We start from the raw sequence: 19,308 nt of genomic DNA, 5'->3' as shown, positions 1-19,308 counted from the left end.
CAATATCGCTACAAAGTCTAAGCTCTCCTCGTCTTTTTTTTTACAACAGTTAACGGTGAGTGATGTGCTAACGTGAAGTGACTTGAACGTCATCGTACAGGTAAGGATAAGGTTCTACTATCGATCACGTAAATTGTTAGGTATTTGTTAGGCTGCAGCTGCGCGGGTGGCGCCGCCCACTCGGCCGGCTGTTTGGTGGTTATTGAGTGCGCGATTGCGGGGGCACTCTGACGCGACAGAATCGGACTGCGCTATTGCTGTAATATGGCATGTATATCGACTGTGCTACTACTGTAGTAGCGAGCACTGACCTGCACTCAGAGCTAGAAAAAGGCTAGGGAGCAGAGCAGACGCAAAAACTTTCATATTGGACAGAACCGTTCTCTTCGTTACACCGTTTCATTTGCAGAATGGCTGCTGCTAACTTGCTAACATTTCGTAACTTCACTACTTTGCTACTTTGCCTTACTATTTTACTATTTTATTTCGTAAAATGTCACTATTTTGCTACATTACTACTTTGCCGAAACTTGCACCGAAGTCACAGAGGATTTTGACGAATGGCTTCCCGGATGGTGGATTGCTACAGAAGGAGCGTGGACACTGTGGAGATCTTCGTAAAATCATGAAACAGGCGAACGCGAAAGCCCTTATAAATGCCAATCCAGTGGTCCTCCTTAGCGCCACGAACTTGCGAATACGAATCGAAAATGTGTGGATAAGAGTTCTTGCATACATGCTCGCTGATCGTGGAATGCTATGGAATTCATTTTCTTTCTTTTTTTTTTCTTTGGAAGTAATACATGATATGACTTAGCTATTCACTTCTGGTAAGCTTGCTTAGAACGTTTGGTGCGCAGATGCAACTCTTTGATGCCGTTGGGCCCCTCTCACTGCTTCCTGGAATTTCGTAACCAACCCATACATTTGACTAAATAAGCCGCTATTATAAGGCATGATACTTTGACTTAATACCAAAATGGTAGCAGAACTTAAATTACCCTGGTTTTTATTCACTGTGCATGCCAGTGGTGCTACAGTACTTCCTTGTAGCGTGTAATCGGGATTCATTTCTTTGGGTTACGAGATGAAGATGGGTTCTTTCTACCTGCGGCATCGTTTTTTTTGTTTTCAAAAAAACTTTCACTGACTGCTACGAATAAAGCCACTTACATGTGACTCCTAATGCACACCTATGCTTGACAATGATCTTATCTGCAGGTTTAATCGGGTTAAACGACTTCGAGCTGCTGTAACTGCTAACTCCACTGCGCTCGAGGCGGTGTTGCCTCCGAATTGGGTTTGTTTCGAGCGCAGTCGCTTACTCAGCTGCACCAGGCTTGATGCCGATTTGACTATACTATTTGAGTCACCAATCACTATTCTCTTTGAAAAAAGACTGAAAAACGTTTAAAGAGAGAAATAGTTTATGAAATAGTCTATTGTGAAGCAGAAATGGAATTTGAAGGTTCTCAAAATATGGACGGTTCGCCGTTTCTTCATCTCGAACGATCCATGAACATAGAGAAACATCAAAGGGAAAAATTTCATTTCTCTGAGACATTACGGGTCCGGTGGATATGTCGAGGGAGACGCAAACATGCCTAGAGAAGGACACGCTCCAGTCGTTCATGGAGACGCGGACAACTGCCTTGGATGCTCTCTAACCATAGAGACATAAAGAACTACACAGTTATAAAGCAATTTGAAAACACGTATGGTGAGAGTTGCCGAAATCACGGAATCAATTTTGAGAAACCATGTGCTTAGTAATATATATTTTGTGTGGCTGTACTAAGCATATAGCAGGGTCAAAACAACATGAAGCACGTACAATTGCGTACGCTTCTCTCGAGGCGGTGCGATGGAGCGTAGCGGTTAGGAGTGTACCGGAACCCTTGCTGGCACCACTCATCGCTGCAGTTTACAACGATCCTATCTCGGTTCCAACTGCTGCCTCCACCGCGTCGTTTCGAGCGCCAACGCAAAAGCACCGTGCTTCATGTCGTTTTCACCCGACTTTAGTTTTAGACGATAGGGGGGAGCCGGATTCTTTTCAGGTGAAGGAAGTCTAGCTCATCGACTGCAGCTCAAGTGATGAGGATCCCTTCGCAAACCGTGCAGAAGTGAAGGGGTCCTTTCGTCAACGGTCCAAAAGTGAAGTAGGTAGGAGTACGGCTCTGACTATCATATGTATGGTTACCTGAAGCGATCGTTGTTAGCTGCATGGTAAGGATCAAAAAGCCACGAGTCCAACTTCATTCCTTACTCGGTTTGAAATTCGGAGATCATATTTCCTTTCTTTCTTGGATTAAGGTTTATTGTGATATTCTTCTCCTTCGTTTTAACGTAAGAGTACGTGGAACACCTTAAGGCACCCATTTTCCACCTTCCTCCAAGCTTATTCCTCTGAAGCAACAGAGGAAGTAGTTAGTCGGTTTACCATTTTGAAATTCGCGGCGCGTTAGCATTGGTCCAAAGGGCGGAGTCTCTCGCAGCCGGGTGTAAGTTGAGGTGCGAGTACCAGTAAACCTCCTTGGGAAAAAAGAGAGAACATGAAGACATTATGAGTTAAGTAGTATGAAGTAAATGACTATAGCTGTTTGTGAACTCATAAGCATCAGCTTACGAGGATGCCCAAACTAGCAAATATGTCCAAATTACACTGTGCAACTGCAGAGCGTGTCTATCTCCTCAGGGCGTGGTCTGTGTTTCCGCAACATCCTGCGTTGATCGCTTATGATCAAAGCTCTTTCTTTTTTGCCGTGGGATCATCATGTTACGATATAAAAAAACACATTACCATCTCATTATTTGAGCTCCTCTTGACTATGAAAATAGGGTCTCGACACCCATTCTTAAGTAGGACTGAGTTTTCACGCCCTACTGCAATTCTACTGGTCGTTATGCGTCGTATCTGAAGTTCAAGTATGCACGGCATTTCCAGTAATGACTGACCGTCGATTGATGGACCACCTCCTTTCTGCGTTCCTAGTCTAGACGTAGAACATGCTGTATGGTATGCATACTGCGCATGTTACACTACAATTCACGTCATACATTATAATATTTTCTGGTTTTGATTTCTATGCATTTTCAGTCTACCGCTATAAGCTGGGTCAATTTTCTTCCCTTATGGTTTTATTTTTGTAATGGCGAAGTTTTCCGTTTTACTCATAAAAGGTTGCAACTTTGATTGGTGCTCTTCGTGTATGAGGTTAACCATTCCCAATGTGCTATTTTTGCAGGAAGAAAAAAATCCCAGGTTTGAGTTCTTGTCCTTGCAGTGGATATGGATGATTTTTTGTTTATGTGCAGTAAGGACATTGTTGGTGAAAAACCGTTATCTACCAATCCTCCCTCTGTTACAACCTACGGAAATTCCATCAATGACAGGTCTGCAGTGGGCTTCTGTTGTCCTTGCTATTTAATATTTTCCTGACAGCTTTGGTATTTTTTGTATGTCAAGATCGCTACAATCGGTAGGATCACTTGCCATGCCAGCTACGTCCTCATCGTTTCATAATATCAAGGATGTAAACGTGTCAGTTCTCTTGCATCACGACGAGGTATTCGATAAGGACAAAGCCTATTGTGAGTTGGGATATAGCGGCACAATTTAAACCGAATTTAGTGGTTTCTTTTGAAGGTAAGTAGCGTTAGGAGTGCGGCGCTCAGGAGGCATCCAAGCAAATTGGATCCAGCCACTGCGTGTGTCTGCAGCAGCCATCGCCGCTATGCCTCTCCAGGTGCAGTGCCCATCCTCATGTTCCGCCCATCTTTTCTAACGAAGGCCCGCATACTTCTACTCGGATGACCAGCTTATAAGAAATAGAATGATAAGACAGGAACTCCGAAATGAGAAACTCATTTGTAAATGAAAATTGCTCGGGGAAATCACGGGGAACTGCGCTATACTTCTAAGAATGAATGCAAAGGTAAAACCTATAAATTAGTCAAGAGAGCAACAAAATGCGATTTTATCTGTGACCTGGTAATGTGATGTAATATGAGATAGACCACCCTTCGGCTTACACAGTTCGAAGAAGCAGCGCAATTAAAGTTCATGACGGTCCCTATAAGAGCAAGGCCTAGTTTGATTTTGAGGAGGGTGTGCATCGCCATTTAATTCTTTTTTTTTACAGAGAAGATCAAATAAGAGTTATATTTATAAACTATGTTCTCTAATAGTTACGATTCTTATTTTTTGGGCGGGGAAAAAGCTGGCTTCAAGTTGCACTCTACTTAGTCGTCGAGTTGAAATGGAGATTACGAAAGGATATATATATATATATATATATATATATATATATATATCCTTGAACTTGAAACACACTTGACTGGTTACTTGAAAGATACGAAAGTATATATATATATATATATATATATATATATACTTTCGTATCTTTCAAGTAACCGATGTTACTAGAAACAATCGTAAGGTGGCGATCATACGGCATCCTATCGTTAAGATATGTCTGCAGGAATATTGTGTGCCAAGACAGTTTTAGCACTTGCCAGGACGATTGATAGCTTCAGCAATCAATCGTCCTGGCAAGTGCTAAAACTGTCTTGGCACACAATATCCAATAATAAAACAATCCAACATAAACTAAAACAAAAATACTTCTAGAAAATCTCAATCTCTAGCTCTAAAATGTGGAAAGGTACGCCTGTGTAACCTTGCTTTATGCGATTATCAATGTGAAGCAAGAGCCAAGATTGTTAAAAGTCTTTATTACGGCTAACGCTATTCGGCGTTGTCGCCTCCGTCATAGCCTTGAAAGCCGGAACATTTGCAACATATCCTCGCAAATGCCTCATCAAGTCACTGTTCTCTATGATACTACACCCGGATGTAAGAACCAAAAGAGCCTAAATCGTTGTACTTATCGCAGACGTCGCGTTGCCGTGATGTTAGCAGACATCCGCGTGGTGGAATCGCTCTAGTAATTATAATTAGGACGCGACCAGCATATGGCTTCGTCATAGACCGCAAAGGTCCTGATACACGAACAACTCATTGCTCACTGTATATATTGGCTTTGTAGTCTTCCTTTCTATTCATTTTTGGACCAATTGCATTTATTCAAAACGTCTCTAGAGGTCTGCGAGTCACAATTTCGGATTCGTACGACGAAATCGTGGCAGCAGTGCAGAAACGAGCATTTTCATGGCATTGCCTGCGATGAGCTTAGGGAGGGGTCGCTGCATTCGTGTGTTTCTTCCTTAGCTTTCGCGATGTGATCAGCAAATACCAAAATGAAAATTGTGAAAGAGCTTATCTAATTTTGTATGAAACCATCGGTTGCGTATGATTATTTCAATTCAGGCACTACTCATGTTATGAGATAACTCCCTTCGCATTTCTCCTAAACAATACTAACTTACCCACTTTTCAGCAAATATACATCAAGTCAAGCTTGATGAACGGAAAATGCTTGGATGTACTTCTGCAGATGCCTCTAGTCCAAAAATTCCGACGAAAGACGAACTTTCGATTCCAAAAAGTGGTTGGTTTTTTATGGATGTGTGAATTGAAAAATACGGGAGTATTTTTTGTCGCTCACTGAATTGAGATCGAAGGAAAAAGTATTTTTTTTTTTGTACCATAGAACTCGCAAAACATAGTACTTCTTCAACTCGAGCATTCCAATAGCTGGCAAGTGCCATAGTACGTCAAGACGACCTGAAGATCTGTGAAATTGCGTACGCGGCTGCGCTTGAAGCGATGCAGTGGAACGTAGCGATTAGGATAGGGAGGACTCTTACATCATCATTCATCGCTGCAGTTCACAATGGCGCCACCTCGACCTCCACTGCAAGCGGCTCCACGGACGCTTACGCAACTACACTGAGCTTCGTGACGTTCTGACCTGACTATGCGGAGGGATATAGCTGATCTGAGGGATTGTTCCTACCACCATAAGTGAGAGCTAAGTTAGATGAAATTTGTGGCATGAGGGGAAATATTGTACTAAAATTTGGACTTTTCAGCACATTTCTTGCATCTATTCGTTCTTGTTAAAAAGAAGAAAGAACTAAATTTTTTTTCTTTACTCAAAAGTTCCTCTTCGGGAAAGTTTATTTGGCCCTTTGCATTGACTCTAGGGTTAGAATTTTGCAACTGAAATGTTTAAAATGGTGAGGAGCATTACTAGTAGTATCTTGCATTATGTATGGGGAGTGCATGTAGCCTTAGTTTTGCTAAATTGATGTTTTCTTAAATGTGATTTTTTGCTAAGGTTTGAGGATCATTGACTTGAACTTTGATGTCTCTCCGGAAACGGAACAGCCATGCACTTCAAAACAGCAAATTTTTTGCGATGGTGATGAAAAGTATGACGAAATGATGGACAGCAAAGAGTAAGTCTCTTTCTTTCATTTTCCTGTGATAACACTTTCACATATTTTCAGAAAAAAAATTATTTTCGAGTTAGCTTTTCAAGTGAGAGATAATTTTTCTGAATTGTACCCTCTTTCTTCTACTTACCTTTTAAAGGGGCGGAGTAGCGCAGTCGGATAAGAGGTTCCACTGTGGCTGCATGATAGGAAGTTCGAGTCTGCCGTAGTGTCAACCAAAGCCTTTGATCCCTCAGGGGGCCCATAAATGTGTACTGGACTTGTCTGGGAGGATAAAAACGCTGACTTGATTCATCGTCTAGCCCCTGCAAGACTTTGTACAAGCTAGTTGCGCGTTTGTAAACTTCAAGCGATTCTGAATTGAAGTGAGCGCAGTGGCGCACCCCAAGCTTATTGATTAACGTCAGACACTTTATATTTTGATCCTTATCCCTACCCTTTAAATTCATAACGCACTGAACAAACATCTAATGAAATGGCCGCAGTCTTCACTTACTTAGATGGCCCGTCTCCACTGAGCGGGTTCCAACATCTTTTCCATTCGTTCCCTCGCCATCGTCATCTAAAATGTTCTCAAGTTTCATGAGTGATGTTGACAAGTCCCTTGAGCCGCATCTAGTTGAGCTCTCTGCTGGTCCATCCGTGTAGCAAACACATCACATCTCGTTGGCGGCATCTCTCAAGAGGACTTGGCATCTCTTGGGACCCACTCTAATGTTCTCCTAGTCCAACTATCGTCGATTTCTCTCATAATATTGCCAGCCCGTCTTTGCTTTGTTTTCGATACTTTTCCGCGGTTAAACATCAGAAGACAACTCTCAAGTGCTCTGTGGGTAGCGAGTAGCTTCCTGGACGTGGTAGCGGTGTCTGCCTACTTCTCCGCTGCGTAACAGAGCGCTGGAAGAACTGTGCAGTCGAACAGATGGGCACGAAGATCTTGGTCCGTCAGTTGGTCCGTAGCTTCCCTGACGGCTGCGAATGCTGTCCACGCTGCTCTCATCCTATTTGGCTCTTCCTTCAATCCCCTTCCGTACTTATGGGAGGTAGACGTATGACGAAGTTTCCACGATTTGGGAGTCTTTTAGTAGTACTCCCCCGTCCTCCCAGTAGACTTTCTTCATGTGTCTTCATTCTGTTGATTCACAATCCTATTCTCTTCCTTCTTCATTCATTAAGCATCGTCTATGTTTCTTTGTTGCTTCTTGAAAAGAGAACGATGTGGTCTGCAAAACGAAAGTTCGAGAAGAATTTTTCGCCAGAAAGCATGACCATTTTTCCAAGCAAGTGATTTCATTATCTATTTTTAAGCAGCCGCTTCGGCGGTATAGCATTCCCTACCCCGTTTCCATCGGGTATGGTAGGGGGACGGTGGACAAGTTGGATCGTAGAGGTGCTTCGATCGCAGCAATTCGCTAATTTCCTAAATATGCCGCGTCCACAATTTGATCGACCAGCACTTACAGTATTCCATTCGTTTTTACGCTGTCGAGAACCCTCTCGTAGTCGACGAAGGTTAACAGATGAGGTAGGAGGTATTCAACCAAACCTCTGTGACCGTCAGCACTCCAGCGTCCCATACATGTGATATGCGGTGATGATATTGGTGAATACTTTGTACAAAACGCTCAGCAACCATATCGGACGGTAGTTCCGAAGGTCTTCCCGGTCACCTTTCTCGTGGATAGGAGCGGCTCGCGAGGTCTTCCATTGAGTTGGGATTCCTTTCTGAAGATAGGAAGGCCTAGTGCGCTGCTAGAATTACGTGACACGGATGTTCCTAGCTCGAAGAAAGTCTGTAGTCATAAAATAAGGTGCGGGGGGTGTGCTCGGTTTCATGATCTTGATAGCGACTCGTACTTCTGAAGGGAGAATCCGTGGTGGAGCGTCACCAGTGGGAATGATCGGGCTTTACACAAGAGTTGACGAACACAAAAGGTTCCAATAGAACCTCTCTGTGATGATTTCCATGTCACGATGAGAAGAGGTGCCGATACCGTTTTCGCTTAGCGAAGCTGTTGGCGGAAAATTATATTCGTGGAGGTCCCTACGGTATTTCTTTGGACCTGTTCTTCTTTGTGCTGCTTCCAGAATCTTCTTCTGCCTGTATTTTGAAGGATCCTCCTGCAAAGCTTTTCCGCATCTAGTGATTGCCATTAACTGCTTACTGTGCGAGGCATTTGGATCAAGTCTCGGAGTCCTTTTTTCCTGATAATTTCTCGGTGATTTTCGAAATCCCTCCCAATTTTGCTGTGCGGGGCTTCGAGTCACGTTCAGCACAGGCTCGCAGTCGTCAGCAGCAATGACAGCAGTCGACGTGCCTGTCACCCTACAAAAACGATTGCCGGTTTCATTTCGGTCTTCTAGTCCAAGTCTTCCGTTCCTGTATTCCTCTTCTAAGGCCTTTCCTAGTTTTGTATTGAAGTCTTCGACAACGAATTTGTAAAACGAAATTTCTCGTTGCAGATCACTTCCCCCAGGCGCTTATGAAACTTGTCCAATTAGGATTCATCAGCTGCTTCTGTTGGTGAGTAGCAGTTGATGAGGCTAATAAATTTTTGGCACAGAGAGCGGAGGCCAGATGAGATGAGATGAGATCTCGTGAGAATCAACAGGACGGACGACAGATGGATGCACAACAAAACCAACACCGCCTACATTTAGCGAAGGGATTTTCCGCGAACGACGAGCATCATTCATCTTTCTACGTCGCTCCTTCTGCTCTTCGTCTCTTACAGAGCATCCGCATAGAAATTGATAAGCTCTGCAGCTCCGAGCAAACAATGTAGTTGAGTGGCCGTGGAAACTGTTTTCACGTTGTAAGAAAAAATTTGAGACTGTTTCTATGCTGGCTCTTGCATCTCATCTTGCACCGGCGTCGAAAGTGTTCATAGAAAACCTTCTTTCTTACATACAAACAACAGCAATGAACGTACATTGCGTTCAACAAGAAAGTTTGTTGAAATCCCAGAATTCAATATCTAATGATGACGTTGAAGTTTTACTAGCATCAGAGGTGTAATTGGCCTCGGTAAGGAAGATAATAACGGCCAACGACCGATTTAAACAAAAGTAAGCAGCTGTACTTGATAGTGGATGCGTCACTATATTTTTGGGGTATATTAGGTCAAAACGACATGAGGCACGGTGTGGTTGCGTACGCGGCTTCGGTGGAACGTAGCGGATAGGAGCGTGGTGAAACTCTTGCTGACGTCGCTGTTTGTGACGGTCCCAACTCGGTTCCAACGGTGCCTCCACCGCGCCGTTTCGAGCGCGTATGCAAATGCACCGCAATTACACTCGGGATTCATGTCGTTTTGACCCGACTATAATTCGTTATATTGCTGTTGTCATTGTCAACACCTAATAGCTTAAATTTTTTAAAGGGATCTGAGTGAAGCTGGAATATTTGTTCAAAAGCTGCTCAACAGGAGGGAAGAAAGGATTGTGCGGAGTGAGTATCCTCATCTGCAGAAAGTGAAGGTATATTTTGTGTTCTTGTTGGAATTCCTCAATGCTTTTACCAGTGAGTTGTTCTTTCAGCCGCTTAAAAGCAATCGTGAGGAAATGGTCGTGGAAGTCATAGGACGGAAACACTCGCTTGGTCCATCTATGTTCAATAGTTTTTTCCATTTCAATATAAGGTAATCCCTAGGACCTTTCACGCTTATGTTATAACTACCGGATGTATTCAACCGGTTGAGCGCAATGCAGCTTAGATTGCTTCACGATGGAGAGGAGAGCTGTTTGTTGAACGAAGAACGTTGTGTTACTCTGGTTGAGCACATTCGGTATCGAATTTACGTTCCTCACATTTCATCGCTCGTACTAGTTGTTGCAGGAATCCAAAAATCTCGTCAGCAACATTCGAGTCGTATATCTATGGCCTTAAAAGGATATTGATTTCTGATCTTAGTCGTGCAACTCCCGATAACGGATTTGTAACAGTAGGCGTAATCGTACGGCGAGAAGCTCGCAAAAGTGCCAATGGGAATGATTATGTCGTGTGGGAGCTGCACGACCTGAGGGATTGTCAAAACAAGTGTGTGCGCCTACTTTTGTTCGGAGATGCGTGCAAAGAGCACTGGAAAACCCAAGCTGGTGGTTGCATTGCAGTAATGAACCCGCAAGTCAAAGTGGATGAACACATTGTGGACAAAAAAGTCAAATCAAATGGTAGGTTATTCTAGTACAAAGAACGTGAGAAGTTTGGTTTAGCTTATTATCTCTTTAATAAAATGAATCTGCGCATCTAAAAGAAATATCGTTTGATGCCCAATCGCTAATTCACCTTACTGGCACTGAAACAGATTCTTAAGCGCGAAGAAATCGCTAAATGAATTTCGGACACCCAGATAAGTTGGAGTGATTGAGTGATAATGCTGGCTAGCAAATCTCCTATTTCACTAAGTGATGCTGGGTGATTCATGGTGCCTCCTAGTCATATTTATGAATTATTCTTACAGAGTGACTTATCGTACTATCCAATAGTACTAGCAACAGTCCAGTTGTTTTTGCAGATCAGCGTGAACCCTTTCGAAGAAGATGTGCAGTCGAGTCAAAAAGACATGAAATACGTTGCAGTTGCGTAGGCGGTTACGGTCGAAGCGGCGCGGTGGACATAACGGATAGATTCGAATTGGGCCATCACGAACTGCAGCAATGAACGGTGGTGGCAAGGATCCTTATTCGATCCTAATCGCTACGTTCTCCCGCACCACTTCGAGAGCAACCGCTTACGCAAACGCACCGTGTTTCATGTCGTTTTGACTCTACAATAGGTCATAAGTTTCAGGTTTCTCCCAAAATCTGTTTTGTTTCAGTGTCATTTTTTTTTGCACATGATCCGTCGTAATTAATCTTCCTTTAATTTATCACAGTAAGAAACTCGTAGTCGAGGAAGACAAATTCGCTCTTATCGCTGTTTCTTTTTGCAAAATCACGAACATTGTTTTAATTTTTGCAATTTCTACTGTTTAGCAGATGGCGTCACCTTGAAGGCTTTCAAGAGAACACAAGTAATCGAGCTCGGTGTTTCGAGTGATTTTGGCATTTGTAGGGTGAGGTTGCTTTCTTCTTTTCTCCTCTAGTTTTTATTCCTTAGGAAACATATTTTATTTACATGTCAGAAAAATCTGAGCACTTTTATTGGGCGAGTTTTTCGTGAAGCTCGATTTGTTCGACTTGTAGCTGTCAAATTGTCGACTACTAGCACAATGCCTGCTTAATGTTTCGTTTTTTAGGGAGTGAAGTTAGATGGACAGAGGTGTAGTAAATTTGTCAACATCTCACTATCAGACTTCTGTGTACATCACGTCATGAAAGAAGCGCGAAAGTTATCCGCTAAACGTGGTAAAGTTTGCTTGTTTTTATTATAATATTGGTGAAAGAATGCTTTTTTTGTAGGGGTTTTCAACAGTGTCGCTTCGCACTCACCAATTATGAAGTCAGCTAATTCCAGTCTTTTGAATAAAGTTAGGTATGCAATTTACACTTTTTCGAAATTTATGTTTACTTGGTATTTTCCGCTGCTACTCCTTTTCATGAGAGTAAAAATGTTCTTTGAGCGATGTAGTGGTCCGACCCTTTGTGAGACCTTATGACAACAGGGACATTCATTAAATAGAACATCCGCTTTATCGGGATGCGGTAGATTTCACGAAGATATTCTCCACTGGAGGACTTCCATTTTTTTAGCGTAGAGTATGAGGAATTCATAGAATTAGAGGTTCCTACGGATGATTCTAGTTGTCATGATGGATTCAAACCGTCTCTTCCCATGTCCGTTCCATTTTGGAAAACTAAAAACCTATATAAATTTCTTCAGGCGTTTTTTTTTTTGAGCCAAACCTCTTAACTGGGGCAACTGCTGGGAAGATTAACTTCCCAGCAGTGGCTTTGTAAAATCATGTATGATCTTCTTTTTAGATATTTTGTGCAAGTCTGTGTATGATGGCTTTGACTTTCTCTCATTCATACATTGATTTGGAGTATATATGACAAAAATTGTAAATCAAGACACCAATTCCCAACTCTTTCTTGGAGTTGCGGTGCAGGTCGTCAGTTATTCGAAAGAATCGATGACGATGACAACTATCACGTGTCGTCTCAATCAGTCAAATAATGTGATGTTTGGTCTTCTTAGCTTGTATTATTCCAACAGCACAGCACTTTCATTGTTCGAGCGATAAATCTACTTCCCAGAAGCGACAGGACCAATGAGAAACAGTTGCGGGGCGAACTGCACCTTTGCCGAATATGGAGCAGCTATTAACCGCTGATCCTCTTTTGGAGCGGCACTGGGGAAGCTCCAAAATGAAAGACGCTTTTATTGTACTTTACTGAACCGTTACTACACTCAAGCTGGACGTACAGTCTTTATATACTCTGTCCGTGAGAGGTTTTAGAACTCATAATTATTTACTGTTCAAAAGCAAACGGAACTATGTTTTACTCTATTGAAATTAATTTCTCACATTCATTCTGTTAAAAGTCTTTCAAGATTGCTTAACGAGACCTAAGCACTAGCACTACCACTCATTGTAAGTGAAGAGCACACAGCTGAGGTTTGGCGCCAGTAACATAGAGAGGAGGTGAGCTCACGACTGGTTTTTAATGAACGTAACCTGTGAATTGGTTTGTTCACCGATTCCTCGCGAAGTGAACAAAGTTCGAGCTCATTTGTCGAAAGACGCTCCAAAACGTATCCACTGCATCTCGTAATCACTTGGTTGCAAGCTTTTGGCCAAACAAACTAGCAGCACACAATCTATATACGTCCGAACAGTCTATATGCGCAACTATGGGTGTTCTTTGCACACTGAAAGCACGAACCAAATATGGCACCGTAAAAAGAGTATTTCTGTCCTCTAGAGACAGCATAACACCGATCTGCCGTACTGCGGGAAAATTGTATACTCCTCGGTGCCCTCGGCAGTCTATTAATTAAAATTACCTGAATAGTCTCCGAGGAGACCTCATTAACCTTCGAGCGCTAGCTCGTGAACGCGCCACGTGCAAAAGGGTGGCACGTTGCTACTGAAATCGTCGTCAAAACGGCGTATTCTACGTCGTTTTGACGACGATTTCAGTAGCAACGACGACTAGGGAAAGATGAGAGGAATGACCCGGATCCCGCAATCTACAACCTCATCTCTATGCTTTCCCCGAATTCCCTTATATCGACAGATTCGTAGTATGCTGCCTTCAATGGATGGACGTGCGTTTCATGAAGGCGCAACGTCGCCTTTGATCTCGTATTATGAGTTCTCGTATTTTCTATACGGGGACACGCTCGGTGGCCTCGCAACCATCCTTGGCTTGACCCCTGATTAGTTCATTATTGGTTAGTGATTTCAGAAATGCAAAATACAAAGTGTTGTCACCGCAGAACTTCGGAACAAAGTTGCAGAGCTTGATGCATCCAAAAACGAGCAGCATCGTTGTTCCTTCGGAGCAGAAAACGACCACAAAATCAGAAGAAAGGGTACTATTGGACGGAATAATTAATGCACAGGTATGTATGATGTTTTAATTAGGAAGACGTTTATGCAAATCTAGAAACAATGGGTTAACGAAACCAGTGTAATTCAGTTGTGGAGAAGAAACTGTGCACTGTACTATCTAATGATTTTTTTACTCCATCCATTCCATTGTGAAATACAAGTTCTTTATTATAGGCCCATTCGCTGGCTGCTCGTAACATAATAGCTGCTGTGGAATCAAGAGCGAAGCATGTTGTGCAGAGAGCTCCTCACGATCGCTTCTCAATGGCGGATTTCATCAGAAAACAAGAGGTTAGATAGGACAGGGACATCTTATGATCTTTATTATTTGTCTACCAAGATCTCCTTAGGTAGTGAATGTTCAGTCTACGCCACATGTGCCACAACTCGGTTATGGTCTTCGAAAAGGAGAGGTAGTTAGCTTGGCTGCCCAAAAGGTCGAAACAGCTAGGGTAAGTGTTGCCGCATAGTGACGTAATCTTTTAATTTCTAAAAACATTTACTATCAGGGAAAACCCTGGAAATCGGTGTTTTGTGGATCAAGTGAATCCATGTCGACGAGAAACTCAGAGAGTTGGAAATAAATAGTTAATAATGACATGCGTGAAATCATCTTGCAAGCAAACCTGGTTGATTGGCTAGTCTGGATTTCCAAATATCTGCTCCTAATAGTTTGATTCCAAACACACACAGAATGCCAATACTGCACATTTGTAAAAAAAAAAAGTCGTTTGTGCAGTCTTTGAGAAAAACAAAAAATCTGCCGCTAAATTGTTAGTGCGCAGATATACAGTTCTGTTAGTAAGAAACGCCGTCAGAATGACTTTCTCAAGATTGTTCTCGGAATACTTAGCTCTCAGTTTCCATTTTCCATTTTCACTTTTTGTTGATTTTCAATGTCGAGTTCTATCTGCAAATAGATAGGGTTATATAGTAAAAAGTTTGCGACTATAACAACGGAAACGTGAGAAAAGGAGGCTGAGCAATTCATCCAAAGCAATTCAGGAAGCATACTTTATGACAGGATTGACCCATTGATCTTCATATAAAATGGATTAGAAGTGAAATTAAAGCAACTCTTTACACGTTCACGAATAACAAAGTTGACTTTATGTGGCTCGTCACTTAAGGCGGTTTCATTCTAATTATAGAAAGGATCGTCTTAAGCGGAAGGCTAGGTTTTAGCTCCTGAAGATATTTCTGACTGCAGATTTGGGGTAGTGAGAAGGGAAGTAAAACGCTTGTAGACCACGAAGTGAAGCAGGCAGTTGCTACGTATTAGTCTCTTTTTTTCCTCAGTTGTAGGCAATAGGATTTCATTTAAAGTGATCATTTCATTTAAAGTGATCATAACCTCCGCAAAAAAAAAAATGATCCTAGCACTTGTAATTCACAGATACTGAGTTAGTGCAGTTTCATGCTCAGATGCGGGCTGCTGTTATCTTGAACCAAGAGAAGCTGGGGTCCTTCAAAAAGAAGCCAGTGAAGCGCCACTACGGTAATCTCCAGTTAGTGAACGTAGATAAAATTGGCAATTGGAAATTAATTTTTCCTTAGACGAGCAAGAAACTTACGTGACGGCGCCGAAGCGATTCAATCTATATTTCCCCGACGATGATGCGAATCTAGAGACATTGTTACGGAGAAGGAGTATGCAAGACTCCGAAGTTGGCAAGGTTTTCTTTTTCAATTCGACGATCTTATATTCGAGTCAATTGAGAACATAAATTTTGCGCGTCTAGGCTCACGGAGTTGCTGCACAGAAACACTTAGATGTGCTGGAACAGCAAGAAAAGGTCGAAACGTTTATTACTGAATGCATGTCAGTTAAGGATGTGAAAGTAGTGAGCTGCAAAAAGGTAGTTTTTTTTCATGATCTGGTATTTAATTTCACTCTCGCCAACTTTTTATAAAATACGTTCAAATAGGATTTATCAGTTGTCCATTTTGGCGAGTAGCGGTTGGTGATGCTCATGGATTCTGGGCGCAGAGAGTGTAGGAGAACAATAACGTGGAATTTGATGAAACTCGCAGCTTGCAGTACGTGTAGGTGGGCTTCTGAGGGCATCTGCGTCTATTCTCGCCTTGTGAGTGTGAATTCTGAGGCTGTCTCAATGGCGAATATTGTCCATGTTATTTTGGCTCAGAATCAAGACGTCGTGAACAGCCCTAGATTAGGTTGCTCTCATCTGTCGCCATACTGTCCGATAAAGACAGTGGTTCTCTGCATTGTCACGTTTTACCACAGGTAGTTGTCAGTCTATGTGGTTCAGGGAACTACTGACTTGTTTTCACAAAACGGTAAGAAGAACCAACAGTGATTTTTTCATAGCTAACCATTCGATTTGTGATGAAGTCGGAAAACTCAAAAGTCGAACTTCCCAGGCCTAAGAGACTATCAAATAACAAATCTGCGCATTTCGAAGCAGACACGCCTATCTCACTGTGAAACGAAGATGGATAAATCTCTGGGAAAAAGTCTTGTCTTGTTGGTACTTATCGTACTGTTTTTATTTTCTGTCTGTAAAATCTCTTTGTATTTTCCGAAACTTCATCTTCAAATACAGAAGAAGAAGAAGAAGAAACGGATGGAAATGTCACGAAATTTGTCGAAGTTGTAGAAGTGTACAACTGGGCATATTAAAGCACCTTAAAGTCTTATCGTCTAAGGATACCCAGCCCAATCAAAACAAAGACAATTAATTGGTTCCTACATTTGTCCTACACTCGAGGAGCGGTAAACATCTTCGGAGCAATGTATTTTTCCCTCAAACAGAATTAACCAACAAGAAGTAAGATTTATTCATATAAAAGGACAAAGATAAAGTCACTGACGTATCAGTCCACCTGGGATGGACCAAAGCGTTTTACTGCGATTCGTAATCGTTGAGGTTTTGGAACGCGTGTTGGCCTATACAGTGACTTACGGGGGCCAGTCGATGATCAAGTCAGTGTTTTTTTTATACTTCCAGACAAGTCTGGTACCAATTTGTCGACCCCGGAGGGATGAAAGGTTTGGTTTGCACTATGGTGGTTTTGATCGATCGTGTGGGTACAACGGACTTCTGGCGGACTGCATCAAACCCGCTTTTATTCATACACATTCTCATAAACGATAACATTTTACTGGCAAGATGAAGTTAATGAAAGTAAGAATCGTTCGACTTCTGCCTATTACAAAATTGATAACAACTTGTATTTCTTTTTTTCAACTAGTGAGGAGACTAAATAATTTAAATAAAATCCATTTTACTTGAGAATAATTCGAAGCACTGGAATGATTTGAGAGGTTAGTCAGAGAAAAGTTTATAAGGGTTTGTAGTTTATAATGTGTAATTTGGCATTGTCGCTGTGTAGAGACCAAGAAAGTCGGGGTAATGTTTCTGTGGCAGAAACATATACGACCTACTCGATACAATGCGTGCATATTTTGACAAAGGTCCGCCTTGTTATTAATTCTACGCAATATGTCTTTTCTTCAGTGTGACTACACTGCGCAGAAACAAAGTGAGTTATGTAGGAATGAAGGTCACTGTGTCACATTTACAACAGCGGAAAAACGATTCTTCAAATGTAACTCCTGCCATAAACGCACGGTCGTCTTCAGCAGGTTACCAACAAAATCTTGCAAAGTAAGTGTAAATATTCCGGATAGTATTTTTTTTCCTTCCATTATTGTCGTTCAGCATTGCTTCGCCAACGATTGGGTGCGTGTGGCAATGAGAGATGAGAAAAAAGTCAAGTTAGAAAACGAGCAGCTTCTCCTTCGTGGCGAAGAACGGAAGTTTGTGAATTCATGATTGGTTTCGTACAGACCAACAACAAAATTCGCTGCGAAGCAGTTACGCGGATCAATTATTACACACGGTCCAGAATGGTTGTGAATCTAGTTTTTTTTTTCTGTTTACAGTTTTTGTGCGCATGTGCTAGCTGCGAACGGATGCTTTTATAAGTTATATTTACGCTATGATTGCAATATTCAATCTTCTACTATCTTTGTTTATCCTTCTGTTTTTAAAGGAGCTTTATGAAATTAGTCCACTACATTTGTCAAACACAATATTTCAGCACAACCTGACATCTTTAATCAATTCAAAAACATAACATAATACCAGAAATGTATGGGTTAAATAAATAAATAAATAGATAAAAATATATATAAATAAAAATAAATAAATAAATATATATAAGGTGGTCCACAAGAAATGTGATGCAAAAAGCTACCACTAACTTAGCATCGATGAATCCAAATAAGAAATATTGCTTTGTTCAATAGTTCCAAAATTCTGCAAGAGATCTCACGCATCACATTCAGTATGACCGCCTTTAGTTCCAATACAACAATACCCTTTCGGAAATTCGCGAGGATGTGCGCGGTGTTTTCACATGCCCAGGACTCTTTCCAGCGAATCCAGTGACTTGTGCTTAGAAGAGCAGAATTTTTGCTCCAAAATCAGATAGTAAAATCCAAAGGATTGAGACCGGGCAAGCTCTACGGCCAGGCATCCTTTATCCGTCCAAAACCCGGAAAATTGGTCTCACACCACTCCAGTATCTTCTTTGCGCCATTGGGTGGTGCACAATCTTGCTGGAAGGTCCAGTCAATGTCGTCACCGTTTTCTTTGGCCCAAGGGATCACAGCACCCCTGGATTCCCCATAAACCGTCACATTTCATAGTTGTAGGATAATTGCAAAAGACCTAACTCGACATAGAGGACATACAACAATTTTTATCGAGAGGAAAAAATCATATGCACAATCAACGGGAAGAGCAAAAGAGAATCACAACAAATCTAGAGAACAGGTATTATTTCAAGACCCGTGATAATAAAACTCGATTAAATTTTGTCACATCCAACCAGCGATTGGAATGATGCAACAAAATCTGCTTCATTGGAGCAATTACATTATTGCTTGTTATTTATTCGTGTCTATATGCTCTGATTAGATTTGGGAACAAAAATCAAGTTCCTCTGGAAACATATTCAGAAGAGAAGCTTTGGGCGACGACAAGGAAAGATTCTTGTGTATCCGAGCTGATCAGTATGCTTTGTCAGGGTCAGGGTTATTTAGCCTATTTCCCTTTCTTGCGTCCGCTGTCGATCGCATTTGGTGGTGTTAATCAAAGGCCTTGAATATTTCTACGGAGTAGCTCTGAACTATTGCATAAAAATATTCAAATATCTAATTTACTAATTAATCTTATATGGGTGAAAATAACGGTCTTATAAGGGTGGTATCTGATAATTCGAGTCAAAGTATTTGACAACGGATGTGTTCGGTTGGTTAAGTTTGGACCCGTCTACGCGATGCAAACTCTTTCTCTTCTTGATACACACTAGTTTCTTTCTCATTCCTGCTTCAATCAAAGGCGCACTGCAGTCGCCTGATTGAACGTATTTTACACTGACTATATATAGCGGAGTGATGGAATAGGCAGCT

The 19,308-nt window shown here is 41.8% G+C and overlaps 1 protein-coding gene across 5 annotated transcripts; it reads left to right on the top strand.

Moving 5' to 3' along the window:
• Positions 1–493: 493 nt before the first annotated feature.
• Positions 494–17,665, top strand: RB195_004018 (uncharacterized protein; the record flags this gene model as incomplete). Of its 5 annotated transcripts, none has more annotated exons than XM_064177652.1 (21): positions 494–714; positions 1,222–1,300; positions 3,249–3,265; positions 3,319–3,396; positions 3,470–3,594; positions 5,403–5,513; positions 6,246–6,366; positions 9,747–9,843; positions 9,904–10,004; positions 10,202–10,536; positions 11,341–11,420; positions 11,604–11,709; positions 11,767–11,839; positions 13,720–13,876; positions 14,040–14,156; positions 14,216–14,317; positions 15,291–15,363; positions 15,423–15,541; positions 15,608–15,724; positions 17,348–17,497; positions 17,552–17,665. In XM_064177652.1, the coding sequence occupies 21 exons, from the start codon at positions 494–496 to the stop codon at positions 17,663–17,665; spliced, it is 2,493 nt and encodes an 830-aa protein (XP_064032955.1). The 5 variants fall into 5 exon arrangements, with proteins under 5 accessions (XP_064032955.1, XP_064032956.1, XP_064032957.1 ...); XM_064177653.1 differs by having other exon boundaries at positions 11,604–11,712; positions 14,231–14,317; XM_064177651.1 differs by having other exon boundaries at positions 11,604–11,712.
• Between the last annotated feature and the right edge of the window lie 1,643 nt (positions 17,666–19,308).

Source organism: Necator americanus, chromosome I, assembly GCF_031761385.1.
Source record: "Necator americanus strain Aroian chromosome I, whole genome shotgun sequence".
Classification (NCBI taxonomy): Eukaryota; Metazoa; Nematoda; class Chromadorea; order Rhabditida; family Ancylostomatidae; genus Necator; species Necator americanus.
The sequence above is the reverse complement of the archived record's forward strand: the minus strand, read 5'-3'. Positions and strand labels throughout refer to the sequence as shown.